Below are 14,309 nucleotides of genomic sequence, written 5' to 3' on the forward strand. Positions count from 1 at the left end.
TATTTTCTAGTCCGTCGAGGGAGTACGCGTGGTGGACTTGACCGTGATTCAAGATTCTCCAGCTAAACCTCATCCCACATACTTGGAGAAGGTAAGATAAATCGATTAATGCTAATTGTTACGTAGGATGAATTTTGGATTTAATTATTTTTTTTGGGATCATACAGATGATTCGTACAACACGTGGTCGGATCGTCCGGAAGGGTCCGCTGGTTCGCACCCCGTATACGAATCCACTCAAAGGGAGGGCGAAACGGCAACCTACGACCATTCCATCCTCTGCCTCTGAGCGTGAGGAATCTTTCCTCACGTGGTACACCAGCGCTGCGGCTTCCGACTCACATGATGTCTACTTCATCGGGTCGAAGTCGAAGGCCAGCTTCTGGAGGCTTGTTGTAGAGTTGCGCGAGTTGTTGACTGACGATGTGAGTTGTCTATATTATATAATTTTATAAAAAGCTAGATATATTTATTACTAACTAACACGTGAACTTGTTTATACCATTTTAGCATGTGGACTCCTTTTTGGCTTTATTACGTCGGCAGCAGAACGATCACCAGTTGACTATCTCACAGCGTTGGACGACTGCCCACACATTCTTTGGAGGTCATATTGAGATGGCCTGGAAGAGTTGGCAGACCACACCGATTGGAGAGTTTGAGTTTTTGGGGCTCTTCACAAGGATGGTTGATGCATCGTACACCCCGGGATTGTTGTACAAACCATGGGGGATGGTCGATCAGGTAGAGTTTATATATATTTCTATTATATTCAATTGGTTAACGACAACGAATTGTAACTAAAATGTCTCATTGTTTATAGGTTTTCATCCCTATAAACTTCGAGAACGCACATTGGGTCGTCGGAGTTATAGATTTCTGTGAGTGGTCGATTACGGTGTATGATTCAGATGTTTCATATTCGGGGAATATAGGGACTCTGGAGCAGCGCATGCGACCGTACATGACCTTTATTCCCGCGTTATTAGAGGCGACGACTTTTTGGATAGCTTCTAGGAGGACTCCACGACGTGATCCCCTTACTTTACATCGAGCGTCGGATGTCCCTCAGCAGGGGTTGGGCTCCGGTGACTGTGGCGTTTTTATGTTGCAATTTTTTGAGTGTTTGGCGTTGGCACGGAGCTACGTTTTTCCCCGAGAGTCATCTACCTCTATGCGTCGACGATTAGCGACACAGTTGTATTTTCATTGTATCGAGTAGCTCACGGATGTATATTTATCATTATTTGTATGTTTAGATGTATATATTTATTGTATTTTCATATGTATATGATATACTTTATTTGTGGTTATATATGAATGTGTATCGTATTTGAGTTCATTTTTTAAATAATCTTGTCATGAAAAAACAATAAAATCCTAATCTAAAAGTTAAAATTCGAATTCTAAAAGTTGAAATACCCTAGAACGGAAACAATCAGAAAATCCTTCAGAAATCTGAAAAATACGAGTCGATATCTCGTAAAACGGTGAAATCCGAAAAAACAGAACTGAAATTCAAATTCTAAAAGTTGAAAAACCCTAGAATGACAACAATCGAAAAATCCTTCGGAAATCTGAAAAATACGAGTCGATATCTCGTCAAACGGTGAAATTCGAAAAAACTGAATTAAAATTCGAATTCTAAAAGTTGAAAAACCCTAGAATGACAACAATCGAAAAATCCTTCAGAAATCTGAAATATACGGGTCGATATCTCGTAAAACGGTGAAATCCGAAAAAATGAAACTGAAATTCAAATTCTAAAAGTTGAAAAACCCTAGAATGGCAACAAATGGAAAATCCTTCGGAAATCTGAAAAATACGAATCGATATCTCGTCAAACGGTGAAATTCGAAAAAACTGAATTAAAATTCGAATTCTAAAAGTTGAAAAACCCTAGAATGGCAACAATCGAAAAATCCTTCAGAAATCTGAAATATACGGGTCGATATCTCATAAAACGGTGAAATCCGAAAAAACAAAACTGAAATTCAAATTCTAAAAGTTGAAAAACCCTAGAATGGCAATAAACGGAAAATCCTTCGAAAATCTGAAAAATACGAATCGATATCTCGTCAAACGGTGAAATTCGAAAAAACTGAATTAAAATTCGAATTCTAAAAGTTGAAAAACCCTAAAATGGCAACAATCGAAAAATCCTTCGGAAATCTAAAAAAAACGAGTCGATATCTCGTCAAACGGTGAAATTCGAAAAAACTGAATTAAAATTCCAATTCTAAAAGATGGAAAACCCTAGAATGGCAACAATCGAAAAATCCTTCAGAAATCTGAAAAATACGAGTCGATATCTCGTAAAACGGTGAAATTTGAAAAAACAGAACTGAAATTCAAATTCTAAAGTTGAAAAACCCTATAATGGCAACAAACAGAAAATCCTTCGGAAATCTGAAAAATACGAGTCGATATCTCGTCAAACGGTGAAATTCGAAAAAACTGAACTAAAATTCGAATTCTAAAAGTTGAAAAACCCTAGAATGACAACAATCGAAAAATCCTTCGGAAATCTAAAAAATATGAGTTGATATCTCGTAAAACGATGAAATCCGAAAAAACGGAACTGAAATTCGAATTGTAAAAGTTGAAAAACCTTAGAATGACAACAAACAGAAAATCCTTCAGAAATCTGAAAAATACGAATCGATATATCGTAAAACGGTGAAATTCGAAAAGACGGAACTGAAATTCGAATTCTAAAAGTTGAAAAATGAAAATGCCTTTACAATGTAAAATATCCAAAAACCCCTCATATTTATCTAAAATTATTTTAACCCCCATAATGAGTGAGGGGAGTTATATAAATGAAGGGAAGGGTAATTTTGATATTTTAGAAAAAGTTTGAAATAAATAAATAAATATCAAAATGCCTTTATAATATAAAATATCCAAAAACCTCTCATATTTATCTAAAATTACATTAAAACCCCATAGTAAGTGGGAGAGTTATATAAATATAAGGGGAAGGGTAGTTTTGGTATTAAAAAAAAGTCATAGGCATTTTTTTTTTGGAACAGTGATTTTGGGCATTTTGGCTTGAAAATAGTGATTTTGGCTATTTTTGCTTAATGGGAGGGCATTTTGGCCATTTTTTAAAATTTCCCAAATGAAAATATGTCTTTGCAAAGGAAAACAAACCATAAAATATTGAAATTGCACAATTAAATGCATACATTGTTAAAACCGAAACAACAAAACAATAATAAAATTTATTCTGCAATATCCAAAGCAATATCATCATCATCATATTGTGCCTTTAAGCCAAGATGTGTCATAATAAGACAAACATGCGTAAGGAGCTCCCCACCTTTGGCCAACTGTTGCCCATGCTCTCTCCATCCGCAATGGATTGCAGCATACCCCAACATTTCTACCCACACTTCACATATCATCTCCCATTTCTTGTCACAACTCCAACCATTTGATTCCACATTTTGCAAACTCCTAAACAGACTTCTTGCACTAGATAACACTTTCTTGTATCGAGGATCGATCACATGCTCAGGCTGTTGAGGTTCTTCTTCGAACAACGGCTTCAAAATTTCACTTCTTGTTTTGGTGGTGTCTTTTGGGTCTAACTTGAGCTCTCGCATCACCTCATCACATGCATCTCTATACCTCAGCTCGCCATTCCCTCTTGACATCATAGTTGGGCAAAAAACTAGAAGATACAGCATATAATTTGATAAGCATCTGCTAGTTTTGCAGTTTATTGAATTGAGATTAGCTTCTCCATGTTTAGTGGAATCATCGTAGTAGCAAAGATCAGTAGCGATGTGCCAAGCAAGAATGCTTTTGTCGAAGTCACATTGAGAAGTATGCCAATTACCTTCTTCATCAAGATTGTTCTTTTTGATCACATGATCGCCTCTTCGAGCCAATATTTTCTTTTCTGAATTGCCTAAACGAGGATCTGTGCGCAAATTATCTTCGTGAGCGTTTATTATCCCTCTGTAGATAATTTCTTGAAAATCAGGATTCACATCTTCCCAAGTCAAATACTGGAACTTCTCCAACCAATTAAGGATGCCAAGTAACTTCTCAACACCATTGATATATCCATACAAGGTCGAAATGTCTTTGATGCAAAAATTTAGCAAATTGAATTGCCTCATAGACATTGACCATCTCTTTTGATTTTTTGGAAAAAATGCAGAGGAAAGAATTCTAGCAACCGATTTAAAAATCCTTTTCTTCATGGAGAAGCCCGAAAACAGTAGTTTTTCCCAATCACTGGAATCGTCGAATGCGGAAAACCCCAAAACAAAAGCCCCAAGTATAAGGCAGTAAGTTATGCAGATGTCCGTCAAATAATACGGGTAAGAGTGGATATGAATAAGGATTGAAAAGACAACTAAAGTTGTAACGATGGTAGGAATAATGAAGTAATGATGGACAAAGATGCCCAATGGATGATAAAAAATGATCAACTTGGTGAACAGAAAATCGTACATGAATCCAAGCTCAATTGCTACCAGATTGAAGGCTTCTTTTGCTCGCTTTTCAGAAAAGCATTGGATGGTCTTTTGTGCTTTTCGTTTAGAGAGCACTAAGCCTGTAAACAAACATGAAAATCTTTTAAACAAAAAATGAGCTTCAAGGAGTTCATGTATAGCCCGTTTTTGTTCATGATTTTCAATATCGTCGAGTCCAGCTGGCATATACAATTTTACAGTACCAGGGCTAGGATCCACCATTGCACGCAAATTATCTCTTAATCGCTCGGTGCTAGAAGACCAAAACACCCAAATTCTTCCTCCATTTGTAATGAATCCGACAATAATCATCGGAATGGAAAGAAATGTGAGGACATTGATATTACTCCAAGATTCTACGTAGACATAAATTGTCACCACAAGTTGAACAACGAATTGAAGAAAGTGTCGTAGCCACAACTCATTATCTTCTAAAGAGTAAGCTGTTATGGTGTATGGGCCACCGAGGTGACAGAGGAGGAAGGGAGCCCAAAATGCCTGGAGTTCATGGCTTGTTGCGTGGACGTTGGTGGCAAGGTTTCCCAAGGCAACAATGGCCACCCAATCTGCTGCTAAATATGATGACCAAACGAGAATCTTAATCCAGGTTCTTGCTATGTATTTTCTTCGAGAGCCGAAGAAGAACAGGATGATTTGTAAAGAAAGGCTAATTAAAACCAACACTCGAATTTCCCATGCATTCCAAAGTTTTTTTACCCTTTCAGTAAAAAGTTGCTTGTTCATCTTCTATACGTAGAGATTGAACTGCAGGTAACTTAAAAAATCAAAAGAGTATATACAATGACAATTCTACAACTCATTAAAAAAATATATGTGTTCATGAATTTCAAGAATAATAAATATTAATTCTAGCTTAACGGGATATGCATTTCTGTTAATTTTTTTTTTTAATAAACTAAAATACTAGTAAGGGAAGCAAATTTCTGATTCTATTGCCTAACATGTTGGAAGCTCAGGAGTAGTACCTTGCTCGAACTGCAATATGCCGACTTTAAAGGTTAATGACTTTGTTAGAGGGGTTTTGGATTGGACTGAGTTGTTTGAAAATTGGTTGTCTAAAATGTTCTGATGTCATTTTCTGCAAACTATTGTCAAAACTTGTGAGAGACTATTGATATAAAATGGGTTTGTAACCCTCGTACTAGCACCGAATTATTAATGTGATTTTTCATCACAAAGTTTTATGCGCAATTCAGAGTTTTACATAATATTGACTATAGTAGTTGTGATTAGATTTAGAAGAAATTCATGTTAGTCTGCTATGAGTGTGTAAAAGAATAAATTGAGATAAATAAAATAATAAATGAAACACGTGATTTTTTATTTGGTTTAATCTGATGATTAAAATATTTACGTTCACAGTGTTGTCACTAATCTAAGTGTAATATAAGAATAATAAAAGAGAATAACGTTTTATAGTGAGTTGTCTTTTTTTTCCCCTTTTCAATCTCCCTCCTCTATTTGTATTAATGGAAACGACTATTGAATAAAAAAGTACAATTAAAGTTGCCCTATTGTGGGACCTTAATTCAAAATTTGAATTTAAATGAGAATGAGAATGAGTTATACTTATTATATAAACTACACATTATTTAGAATCAAAATCATCTGTCAAGATATCTAAGTCTCAAATATGCTTTCACTACAAGCTTCATGTTGGAGAACTATTTAGTCCCAATCTACTGGTTCTTGCATTTTATTACACTTCGAATGTTAACTCATGGGAGAACGATTGTACAATAAGTTTGATGAAATGACAAATTCTTACCCTATGAGTTTCAAACAACCAAATTCCTACTCGTCATTTACTTCCGTTAATGAATTTTATTTGGTTTTCTTGGAAATGATTGTTTTGCTTTTTTATTAAAATTACAAAGTTGTCATTGATACTTAATATAAATATTAATTTACTGCTATATCTTTACTAGTTTAAAATTTATCATTGATACTTAATATAAAAGTTTATGTCATTGATACTTAATATAAATATTAAAATTTATCACATAAACTTTTAAAAGTATCAAAATTCCACCAACCATAAAATGTTACATTTAGTTTAGTTTATTTAGGTGTAACTTTCATTTCGAAATTATCAAATGGTAAATTGAAATTTAAAAAAAAAAAAAAAACACCTCAAACTTGTTGCAAGTTTTAAAACCCCTTCAAAATTTTTTAATATCTCTAACATTCTCAACCTATACATTATTTTGAAAAGGAAAAATAAAATTCAAAAATCTATATAAAATGATATTTTTGTTTTTTAACTAAATAAAATTCATTAACAAAAATAGATGCCAGATAAGAATCTAGTTTTTTTAAAATGTAAAAGATAGAAATTTGTCATTACAGCAAACTTTAGGTGGGAACTAGTCTTTTGGCCCTAAAAAAAAACATATAATTAACTAATCACAAAAGGGATTTTAGTCTGTGCCTCATAAAACTCTGACAATGAGTTTTTTGTGTGTCTAGGATGATGGCAAGTGGATTAATCTTTTAGAGGAGGTATAATTTTTGTTGTTTTATTTCTTTTCTCTGATAATTATATGTTCAGAGTTGTACTTTGTAAAGACACTGCTGATATCATATCGTGATATGGTTTTGTTAGTGAATGGTAGAAAATGGCTAGAGAAAATGTCACACTAATGTGTTACTGGAATGGGAGGATAACAAATGGAGCACGAGGCATTACTTATGAAGGTGCCATCCCAAAGCCCGTCAGGGTTGCCTATGAAACAACACATAATGAATTGCTGGAAAAGATGTACGAGATTACTGGGTTTGACCGGCAACAGATTAGAATGAAGGTCATATGCAGGTATCCGGCCTGTAGGGAATTCATACCTGTGCCCATTAGTGATGATGAGTCTTTGGATATTGTATTTGATGTGGCACGCCAGCCCGGAACAAATTGTTTGGAGTTGTATTTGGAAAGAGAACCAGCAAGCATAGATAGCCAAGTAAATATCACAGCTCCACTTGGCTGTGGTGATAAAGTAAATAGCACAACACAAGTCCATGTGGATAATCAAGTCACAACGCCAGTCTGCTATGATAATCAGGTTAACATACTAAATTTCTTGATGTCATAGGATTGATTTTCTTTTCTTTTCTTTCTTTCTTTTTTTTTCAATTTAAAGTAAGAGTTGTGACAATTCTATGTACAGATAGTAGTAGATGGCTACAAATGTAATGCCAACCCTGATACCTTTTTAGAGCCAGGACCAGGTGACAAGTCTGTGCTTGTGTTGCAAGACCAGCATAGATCTGAAGCCATATGGGCAGGAGAGGTTAGTATCACTTCATTCTCCACCAATGAAGTTAAACTGCATCTGCTGCATGATTAATTCAATACAAAATAAGTGAAGTCAATGTTTGATTGCAGGACCCTGGCGTCTTGACATGTAGACAGAGATTGGGTACAATGATGCGGGAGTGGCGATTGGATCACCGTATTCGTCATTCTGTAGTTGAGGCTGGATTATATGGAGTATACAGAATTGGTTTTATTCAGCTTGACTGGCCCTTAGTCACTGCATTGGTTGAGAGATGGAGACAAGAGACACACACCTTTCATTTTGCTGTGGGTGAGAGTACTATCACACTACAAGATGTAGCAGTGCTTTTAGGCCTACGTGTACATGGTTATCCAGTGACCGGTAGTGCTAACCTCCAGTGGGATGACCTCTGCGAGGAGTTGTTAGGGGTGAGACCAGATCCTAATGTTCTGCATGGTTCAACCCTGAAGCTTAGTTGGTTACGAGGCCAGTTCCAACATCCGCCGTTAGATGCTGATGAAGTAACTATGCAGTGCTATGCTAGGGCATATATATTAGGCTTGTTGGGGTCTCTCTTTGCGGATAAATCTGGTTCGGATGTGCAATTGATATTCTTACCTCTTCTAAGGGATTTTAAGTCTGCAGGGAAATATAGCTGGGGTAGTGCAGTACTAGCCTACCTTTATCGTGAACTTTGCCGGGCTAGTAAGAAGGGGGCCAGTGAAATTTCTGGTCCTCTAATGTTGTTACAAGTATGTGTACTAAAATGTACTTTCATCAAGCATAGTATATTGAGCATAATAATTTATTTTTTCCCTTGTTATTGTGTAAATTCCTATTTCTACAGTTATGGGCATGGGAGCGTTTGCATATTGGTCCCCCTGAGAGATTTGTTGCCCAAGAGCAGGATCCAATTGTTCCAGATGGTGAAGCTGTAAAGAATAATGTGCAAGTTTCAGAAGTTGAGATGGTCAATCGGGAGGCGTTACCAGTAGATCCATTAGGATGCAGGTATTATAGCATGATAGTGCATTATTATATGCTTTATAAATGTACTTAGTTGTCTTACAACTGTTCTTTTCTATAACAGATGGAGGTCTCCTGTCATCCGCAGAGATAACCCTCATAGGGCATTGATATTTTATCGAGACCAGCTTGATCAACAAACTTTCAATCAGGTTTACTTTTGACTGAGTGTTCTTTTATGATCTTGTACATATAATGAGATGCACATGCTCATGCTAGTTCATATTTCTAACTGGAACTTCCCCACTAAAATTCAGATGATATGGCAGCCATACACGTCTGAGTTACTTGTGTCTCTAGCAGATGTATGTGTTAGGGACCAGCATGTGTGGAGGACAATTGCTCCACTTATTTGCTTTGACATTGTTGAGTGGCATCGTCCTGATAGGGTTCTACGCCAATTTGGCCTCAAACAAGAAATTCCTGTGCAGTGTGATACTGAGGTCAAAGTCCATGCAGTTGATAGGTGGGGCAGACATCATTACAATTGGAAGGCATATCATCAACGATATATCAAGTTATGGGCATCTCGGGATAAGAGTATAGTTATCGCTGAGCCTGAAGAGAGCCCTATGCATTATCATGATCCATACATTAAGTGGTATCGAAGCATAACTCGTCGTTTGATTACCCCACTCACCCAAAGACCACATAAGCGGATTCAGCCTGCTGGTGGGATGTCACATTTACTGGTATGAATTATTACAAGTTATTTGGCTATTGGTCTTGTATTACTTATCAGTCAAATATTGATTGGATTTCTACACTTTGAATGGAAGGTCCATAGCTTGACAGATATTCACAATCAATGTTCTGCAGCCCTTTCTCCTTTTACCAGTGAAAGTGCTATGCGGTCATTGACAGATATCCGGAATATGTGCACTCGTGTGTTGCAAATGATTGGGGAGATTCGGCACCTCGAGACAATACCAGCACCTACCACAACCATGGCACCGCTATCTCCTTCACAAGCTAATGATATGGAGGGGCTACAACTTCGAATAGCGCCAAGGCCAACCAAAACAAAATCCCCATTGATGAGATGGCGAGGCAGATCCAAAGGTCGAGGCAGAGGACTTGGCACACAGGAAAAAGCAATGGAACCAGTAGCAACATCAGAATATTCATCACCACAAGAGTTAGAAACATCACTCACAGCTCAATCACAGAGTAATAGTATTTATATAGAGGTGCCTTCAACTCTCAATTTGGAGGGGCCTGTGGCACCAGCAGAGTCATCGCATCTACTCAAAGACGAGACAACAGCAGAGAAAGTGTCACCTTATCCATGTCTCACCCAAGTTGACTCCAGCCAAGTTACTAGGCATAAGAAGAAGCCTAAGTTCCTTCGATAAATGTTACTAATGATCAAGATGTTGAATGTTGGTACTTCTTGTTCCAAGAACCTTGTGAAGATGAAAAAATCTTCATTAAGGAATGAAATTTTCAAGATTTTTAACAAGAGGGTTATTTCTCATGATAGCTTTGCGAGTTGAAATCAACGCAAAAACCAGGAAATGAACACAGATAAATCAAACTATAAAATATTGAAATTACACAATTAAATGCACACATATTTAAAACCAAAACAACAACAAAACAATAGTAAAACTTAGCCTTCAATATCCAAAGCAATATAATCATAATCATATTGTGCCTTTAAGCCAAGATGTGTCATAATAAGACAAACATGTGTAAGGAGCTCTCCACCTTTGGCCAACTGTTGCCCATGCTCTCTCCATCCGCAATGGATTGCAGCATACCCCAACATTTCTACCCACACTTCACATATCATCTCCCATTTCTTTTCAAAACTCCAACCGTTTGATTCCACGTTTTGCAAACTCCTAAACAGACTCCTTGCACTAGATAACACTGTCTTGTATCGAGGATCGATGACATGTGCAGGCTGTTGAGGTTCTTCTTCAAACAACGGCCTCAAAATTTCACTTCTTGTTTTGGTGGTGTCTTTTGGGTCTAACTTGAGCTCTCGCATCACCTCATCACATGCATTTCTATACCTCAGCTCGCCATTCCCACTTGACATCATAGTTGGGCAAAAAACTAGAAGATACAGCATATAATTTGATAAGCATCTGCTAGTTTTGCAGTTTATTGAATTGAGATCAGCTTCTCCATGTTTAGTGGAATCATCGTAGTAGCAAAGATCAGTAGCGATGTGCCAAGCAAGAATGCTTTTGTCGAAGTCACATTGAGAAGTATACCAATTACCTTCTTCATCGAGATTGTTCTTTTTGATCACATGATCGCCTCTTCGAGCCAATATTTTCTTTTCTGAATCGCGCAAACGAGGATCTGTGGGCAAATTATCTTCATGAGCGTTTATTATCCCTCTGTAGATAATTTCTTGCAAATCAGGATTCACATCTTCCCAAGTCAAATACTGGAACTTCTCCAACCAATTAAGGATGCCAAGTAACTTCTCAGCACGATTGAGATATCTATACATGGTCGAAATGTCTTTGATGCAAAAATTTAGCAAATTGAATTGCCTCATAGACATTGACCATCTCTTTTGATTTGCCGATAAAAATGAAGGAAAAGGAATTCTAGCTACATATTTGTAAGTCTTTGCCTTCATGGAAAAACTCAAAACTATCAGTTTTGCCCAATCATTGAAAGAATAGTGCACGAATCCGAAAATCTCCATAACAAAAGCCCCAAGTATAAGGCAGTAAGTGATGCAGATGTCCGTCAAATAATATGGGTAAGAGTTGATATGAATAAGGATTGAAAAGACAACTAAAGTTGTAACGATGGAAAGAAAATTGAAGTAATGGAGAAACAGGCCTAATCGATGATAAACAATGATCAACTTGGTGAACAGAAAATCGTACATGAATCCAAGCTCAATTGCTACCAGATTGAAGGCTTCTTTTGCTGGCTTTTTATAAAAGTATGGGATGGTCTTTTGTGCTTCCCCTTTAGAGAGCATTAAGCCTGTAAATAAACGTGAAAATCTTTTAAACAAAAAATGAGCATCAAGGAGTTCATGTTTACCCTCTTTTTGTTCTTGATTTTCGATATCTTGGTGGAGTCCAGCTTGCATACAGAATTTAACAATACCAGGGCTAGGATCCACCATTGCAAGCAAGGTATCTCTTAATCTCTCGGTGCTGGAAGACCAAAACACCCAAGTTCTTTCTCCATATTTAATGAATCCAACAATAATCACCGGAATGGAAAGAAATGTGAGGGCATTGATATTACTCCAGGATTGTACGTAGACATAAATTGTCACTCCAAGTTGAACAACGAATTGAAGAAAGTGTCGTAGCCACAGCTCATTATCTTCTAAAGAGTAAGCTGTTATGGCGTCTGGGCCACCGAGGTGAAACAGAAGGAACGGAGCCCAGAATTCCTGGAGTTCATGGCTTGCGGTTGGAGAACTATTTTCGCAATTTCCTTGGACGTTGGTGGCGAGGTTTCCCAAGGCAACAGTTGCCACCCAATCTGCTGCTAAATATGATGACCAAACAAGAATCTTAATCCAGCTTCTTGCTATGTATTTTCTTCGAGAGCCAAAGAAGTTGAGGATGATTTGTAAAGAAAGGCTTATTAAAACCAACACCCGAATTTCCCATGCACTCCAAAGTTTTCTTACCATTTCAGTAAAAAGTTGCTTGTTCATCTTCAATATATACTTTCCTTCGCAGATAAAACTGCAAGTAACTGAAAAAAAGTATATATAATATGAATATATAATGACAATTCTACAACTTATTAAAAAAAAATATGTTCATGAATTTCAAGAATATTAAATATTCTAGCAAATGGGATATGCATTTCTTTTAATTTTTTTATAATAAACTAAAATACTAATAAGATAAATTTATGATACTATTGCCCAACATGCGAGAGAGTTTCACTAGTCAAAATGTAGCTCCACGGAGAGTTATGTGGCAAGCTTATGGAGGGAATTTTTAAGACTTACCGAGATCAGCTTTGGAGACTAGCCACGGGAAGAGCAAGCTCTGGAAGTGAGCTCGGGAGCACGCCGGCACGAAGCTATCTGTAATGAAAATAATTCTTCCACATGTATTGAAAAAGTTGTTGTGAAAAGACAGAAAAAGAAATTTACAGTAAATGATTGGCCAAAGGACTTACTCCCACTCAAATTATGTTGTTTAACAAGTTTTTACCTTTAAACTTTTCCTATAGGTGGTTGAGTTGGTTAGTTTTAGTAAAATTATTATTTTATATTTAATATTAAAAATAAATTTAAATTTGATTTCATTTTTCTCTCGATCTAAGTTTTTAAAAATTACATTATCCCCCTAGGGTTTCTAGTTTTTCAAATTAATTTTTTCCGATGACGAAGAGATTTCTCCAGCAAGTTCTCCTTCCAATGCATCCTCATTCCAACACTGTACAACGTCGTCATCGTCAAAGAATGAAGACAACTCGTTTTTGTCTCTAACGAAGATAAACCATCTTTGTCCAAAGACGACGATGAGGTCTTCGTCAACAAAGAGTTTTTGTTACAATGACATTGTATAGCATCGAAAGGAGGACTTTCCGAAGAAAAAGAGATGTTGCTTAGAGATTGTCACAGAAGTCTCTTTGTCGTTGAAAAAATTGAATCTGAAAAATTGAAAACCCTAAAAGGAAAATGCTATTTTTGAAAACATAAGTTGAAAAAAAAATATTAGTTTTTAGATTTTAGGGAAAATAATAATATAACTAATAGATTTAGCTAATTTTAATTACCCATAAGTGGGTAAATGAGATTTTCAAATTTAAGGAGTAAAAACTTAAGAAAACAATATACTTTAGGTGAGAATAAGTCCTTTGGCCTAAATAATTGCCTAAACTAAAGTGTATGACAAATAAACAAAATCATTGTAGAATCAATCACCCAATGGCCTTTTTTGAATTTGGGTGATTTTGGGTGTGAATGTCGGTGGGAATTGTCTAAGTCCTTAACAACCTCTCTCAAGCTATTGTGTGAAGGGGAATACAAACATACAATCAAGTTTGCCTTATTGACGATTCCCAAATCAGTGACGCACACGCCTCTCTCAAGCCAAATGCATGCAAAAGTATGTGAAAATTAGTCAAGCTAAAGTCTTGTTAAATATGTTAGCAAGTTATTTGTGAGGATACATTTGGAGTAAATTAAGTAATTGATGAAAACCAAATTTGAAACATGTGGATTGATGCATTATTGTCACATGGTAAATCAATAGATGGAGGAATTTTGATTAATATGTCATTAAGTAAATACACTAAACAAACAATCCCCTTAGTAGTTTTGGTCATAATGCTATATTTGACTTCAATAGAAGATATGAACACTGTAAGTTGTTTTTTGGACCTCCTAGTTATGGGTTTGTGGCCAAGAAATGTGATGAATCTTGAAATTAAACTTCTTGGGAAAGGGCATGAATTCAAGTCAGCATCACTATAAACTAAAAAAACTCGACTATTGTTAGTTGGAAAAGAACATCTCCTGTTGAATTCTTGAGATAAC

General features: G+C 36.2%; 3 protein-coding genes across 3 annotated transcripts; 1 reads left to right on the plus strand and 2 right to left on the minus strand.

Annotated features, from left to right (window-relative positions):
* Positions 1-3,227: 3,227 nt before the first annotated feature.
* On the minus strand, positions 3,228-5,237 carry LOC123214339. The gene has a single exon (XM_044634085.1). It carries the CDS (start codon positions 5,235-5,237, stop codon positions 3,228-3,230), a length of 2,010 nt encoding a protein of 669 aa, XP_044490020.1.
* Positions 5,238-6,972: 1,735 nt separating this feature from the next.
* LOC123214340 (serine/threonine-protein phosphatase 7 long form homolog) lies at positions 6,973-10,170 on the plus strand. Its single transcript, XM_044634086.1, has 7 exons — positions 6,973-7,573; positions 7,679-7,801; positions 7,897-8,541; positions 8,637-8,800; positions 8,880-8,967; positions 9,073-9,507; positions 9,595-10,170. The coding sequence occupies exons 1-7, from the start codon at positions 7,133-7,135 to the stop codon at positions 10,168-10,170; spliced, it is 2,472 nt and encodes an 823-aa protein (XP_044490021.1). The 5' UTR covers positions 6,973-7,132.
* Positions 10,171-10,419: 249 nt separating this feature from the next.
* Positions 10,420-12,939, minus strand: LOC123213595. Its single transcript, XM_044633069.1, has 2 exons — positions 12,771-12,939; positions 10,420-12,508 (listed from the first exon to the last, which is right to left on the minus strand). The coding sequence occupies exon 2, from the start codon at positions 12,465-12,467 to the stop codon at positions 10,428-10,430; it is 2,040 nt and encodes a 679-aa protein (XP_044489004.1). The 5' UTR covers positions 12,468-12,508; positions 12,771-12,939; the 3' UTR covers positions 10,420-10,427.
* Between the last annotated feature and the right edge of the window lie 1,370 nt (positions 12,940-14,309).

This window comes from Mangifera indica, chromosome 4, assembly GCF_011075055.1.
Source record: "Mangifera indica cultivar Alphonso chromosome 4, CATAS_Mindica_2.1, whole genome shotgun sequence".
NCBI classification, from domain to species: Eukaryota; Viridiplantae; Streptophyta; class Magnoliopsida; order Sapindales; family Anacardiaceae; genus Mangifera; species Mangifera indica.

Coding starts and splice junctions, on each gene's coding strand:
- LOC123214339 (XM_044634085.1), bottom strand. CDS start 5,237: ATGAACAAGCAACTTTTTACTGAAAGGGTAAAAAAACTTTGGAATGCA.
- LOC123214340 (XM_044634086.1), top strand. CDS start 7,133: ATGGCTAGAGAAAATGTCACACTAATGTGTTACTGGAATGGGAGGATA. Junction 8,542..8,636: donor GTCCTCTAATGTTGTTACAA/GTATGTGTACTA, acceptor CTATTTCTACAG/TTATGGGCATGGGAGCGTTT. Junction 9,508..9,594: donor GTGGGATGTCACATTTACTG/GTATGAATTATT, acceptor TTTGAATGGAAG/GTCCATAGCTTGACAGATAT.
- LOC123213595 (XM_044633069.1), bottom strand. CDS start 12,467: ATGAACAAGCAACTTTTTACTGAAATGGTAAGAAAACTTTGGAGTGCA.